General features: G+C 66.6%; 1 protein-coding gene across 1 annotated transcript; it reads right to left on the reverse strand.

The window, feature by feature from the left end:
* Nucleotides 1-166: 166 nt before the first annotated feature.
* Nucleotides 167-3,723, reverse strand: H696_02617 (hypothetical protein; the record flags this gene model as incomplete). Its single annotated transcript, XM_009496528.1, has 5 exons — nt 2,429-3,723; nt 2,160-2,260; nt 1,898-1,969; nt 1,703-1,761; nt 167-1,540 (listed from the first exon to the last, which is right to left on the reverse strand). Exons 1-5 carry the CDS (start codon nt 3,514-3,516, stop codon nt 167-169), a joined length of 2,694 nt encoding a protein of 897 aa, XP_009494803.1. The 5' UTR covers nt 3,517-3,723.
* Between the last annotated feature and the right edge of the window lie 6 nt (nt 3,724-3,729).

Here is a 3,729-nt window from a genome sequence, read left to right on the forward strand (position 1 = left end):
TACAACTGCACAGGGACGTGTGCGCGCGCACACGCGCACGCATGCACACACGGGCACTGGGAGAGAAAGATGATTGGGTGCCCGGGAGGACAGGCGCCGCGCCGAAAGTTGCACACATCATGGGGGAGGAGCCCGCGAGAGGAGGGGACACGCCCATGGGGCCGGGCTAAGGGCCACCTTCGCCCGACTTGGGGTCCGAAGTCGGGTCACTGCCGCTGCCGCTGCCGCTGCCGCTGCCGCTGCTGGCGGCGGCGGCGGCGGCGGCCTCGCGCTTTTTGGATTTGCCGCGCCGCTTGGGCCGGGTGCGGGTTTCGGCCGAGAGCGGCCCCGTCCTGGTGCCTGATGGCAGGAGGCCGATATTCCGCAGCCCGGCGTCCAAGACCGACCGGTCGATGGACCGGTCAGCCGTCGGGGCGCCCGGGGCCGGGGCCACGACCGGCGGGTCGGGCTGTCCAGATGGCACGGGGGGCTCTGGCGCCAGGGCCAAGCCGCTGGCCATGGTCATATTCACGACATCCTGCTCCTCGGCCGCCTCCGGGCCTTCATCCGAGAGCGAGGACAGCGAGGTGAGATGCTGGTGCGTCGGGTTCTGGTGCTTTTCCCGCATCAGCGGGCGCTGCTGCGCCACCTCCCTGATGCTGTTCAAGAGCAGGTCCAAATTGGGCATCACATCCAGCAGGGGCGAACGGCCGGTTGGCACGGCCCGATCCAGCACCCGAGGCTGGGCAACCTCCGGAGGGGCATCCTTCGGGCCCGGTCGGCTGGGCATGAACGAGGCAAAGGGCGAGATGGCGGACGGGGCAGACGCCGGGGACTTTGGCAGGCGCTGCGTCAAGGACTGAAGGGCATTCTGAGGAAGGGCACGTTGCAGTGGAGCGTCAAAGTAACGGCCGGAGGGGAAGGAGGAGGAGGAGGCGGCGGCGGGAGGGGAGGAGTAAAAGGAGAAGGAGCCGTCTGCCGGCGCGGCAGAGGGCGATCTTGACGGCGACCCCCCCAGCGGCGGGGGGGCAACCCCAGGCGCGCCCGGGCCGCCGCCGGCACCATCAAGCCCACGCCGGTCGGCGGGCAGCCCCCTCGGGGCATTGGGCACAAGGTCGGGAAGCGCCCATCGGGAAGTGATGAGGCGCTCATGGCCAGCCACCATCCCAGGCACCGAGGGCGCCAGGAGGGTGGACGTGGCCAGGGAAAAGAGGAGATCCTGCTCGCGAGAGGCGGCCAGGGTCGCCGGCGGTGGGGCAACATTGGCCGGGGCGTCCTTCGGCGGGAGCAGGTCTGGCGGAAGTTGCGGGAGCCGTGCTTGTGAAATGCTCGGCGGCTGCTTCTTGGCGAAGGGGATGGAAAGCTCGGAGTTCAGTGACCCGGGGTTCATCGGGGTCCCATGCAAGCGCGTCAGCTCGAGCGAGGCGATGGTGAAGAATCCCAGCTCGAAAGCGGTCCCCGGCCCGAAAGCCCGCATAATCGGCCGGGCATCGAAAGAGAAGGACTTGTAGTCGCCCGAGGAGGATTGCCGGCGCGGAACCCGGGCCAGGGTCATCCGTAGCTGAATCCGCCAACAGAGGGAGGAGGAGAGGGGGAAAGGGTCAGGCCGAATGGCAAACACCAGCAACCAGGCGGCAATACATCCATGCATCCATGCACGCATCCATGCACGCATCCATGCACGCATCCATGCACGCATCCATGCACGCATCCATGCACATACCTCTCCGGGATCGGGGGATGGTAGGAGCCCGCTTCGGTAGAGCTCATATGCGATCAGCCCTGGGTGGAGATAGAACACCCAGGGGGTGGGGAGAAGGGAGGGGGGGAGACAGGGCCGCCAAAGGTCAGTTGCTCGGCGCCCTCGAAGAAGATGGCGTTGCCACAGGGGGGGGGGGGGGCGGGGGAAGGTGCGTACGGGCAATCCTGTAGATCGTCTCATTCAAGGGATGCGTCGCCGGGACGGTGGCATAAATGGCTCGGGCATTTGCTGACAAGGGGGGTGAGCATGCCGAAGCGAGGGGGGTGAGCATGCCGAAGCCAGGGGGGTGGGCATGCCGAAGCCAGGGGGGTGAGCATGCCGAAGCGAGGGGGATGAGTGCCTAGCCAGGGCAGCCAAGCCAGACGCGAGGGCAAAGATGAACGCAGCGGGAGAAGGCAAGAAAAAAAGGCAGGCGCACAATAGTCCTTCGGAATGTGAGGGTCGATGAAGGAGTCGACAGTCACGGCATCCAGATGGCCAAGCAGGATGTTGACCGAGTTGCCGCCACTTATTTGACGACTGAAGGCCATGAAGACGCCATCGAGGAGAGGCATGGGTCAGCAGGGGATTGGCCGGGCGGAGAGGCGGCGAGGGCAGGGCGGATGGACGAAAGCCCGAGGGGGGCGAGAGGAGGGAGGGGCGAAGGGGCGAAGGGGCGAAGGAGGGGAAAAAGAAAACATGACTCACATCACTGGCTCCAGCTGCCCCAGTGTCTCCAACGCCGCGTCCATGAACTCCGGCCCAAAAGACAGGCACAGGGACTCGGCCATGCGGATGATCAGCCTGTCGGCCGGGATCAGCATCTTCTGGTGAAACTTCTGCCCCGGCGGCCGGGGGGCGTCCCACCACCAAACAAAGCGCTCGGAGGACCTGAAGACCGAGGGGGTCCGCCGGAAGATTTGGTTGTTTTTCAGCTCCCGCCGGGCGGCCAGCTGCTGGAGCTCCATGGCCTTCGACGAGTTGTCCATCGCATGGGGATGGGTGTGCTCCACATTCAGGAGCATGCGGTGGAAGCGCTCGAACAGGATGTTCAACGGGGGAGGCGGGGCCGCGCCGGGCGGCCGGGCCGGACTGTGAAGTGGCAGCGTCAGAGCATGGCTCATTGGAGTCCGCTGCTCGACGGCCATCACCTCTCGGGTGCGTAGTTGCCGCCGGAAGCCACTCAAGCTGACCGGCCCGGTCATTCGGCCCGGATAGGCCTCCAGCTCGGGCATGTCGCTGTCAGGATGCAAGTCCGAATCCGGGTCGTCCAAATCCTCGGAACTGCTCGCGCGCTCGAATTGCCGCGCCAGGTACTCCTCCTGAGCCGGATCATCCCCATCATGCCAGGGGAGGGGGACTTCCTGCCGGCCGGTCTCTCGCCAGAGACTCCGAGAGTCCAGGAAAGTGGCATCCACCATGGACCGGCCCGGGACACTCGGAGCAAGGATACGGGGGGGCGGTAGCGCCGCCGGGCCCAGGATGGAGGGATCCCGCAAGACGGCCGTCGCAAGGGCCGAGGCCAGGCTGTCAAGCTGATTGTTCGAGAGGAAGCCCTTCTGAGTGAGGAGGGAGTTCAGATTCGAGTCACATTCCGAGGGGGGAGTCGCTTTGTGGGGATCGTCACCATCATCGGCCTTGTCCTCGGTGGGGGCGTCCCCGGAGGCAGGGGCCCCGGCACAGGGTGTCGAGTCATCCGGACGACAGAGCGCCCGGCCAGCCAGCGGGCGGGACTCCTTCGAAAATGATCGCCGCCCAGGTCGGAGGATCGCGGAGGAGGCACGCCACTGGCGCATGCTACTAGCAGCTGGAGTGCAGGCTGCCCTGCGACCCAGCTCGCAGCGAGGTCAGCCACCACAGGCCAAGTGGCTGGTGAGAAGTGGTCACTTCTGGGCGGGAGGTGAGACGGGCAGGGGAGGGGGCAGGGAACACCCTGCGGAAGGGGAGCAGCAAAGATGGGCGACAATAGGACGGGGGAGCAGGCAGCGCAGACAGGGTGCGGGGGGGGG

This window comes from Fonticula alba, assembly GCF_000388065.1.
Source record: "Fonticula alba strain ATCC 38817 unplaced genomic scaffold supercont2.4, whole genome shotgun sequence".
NCBI lineage: Eukaryota > Rotosphaerida > Fonticulaceae > Fonticula > Fonticula alba.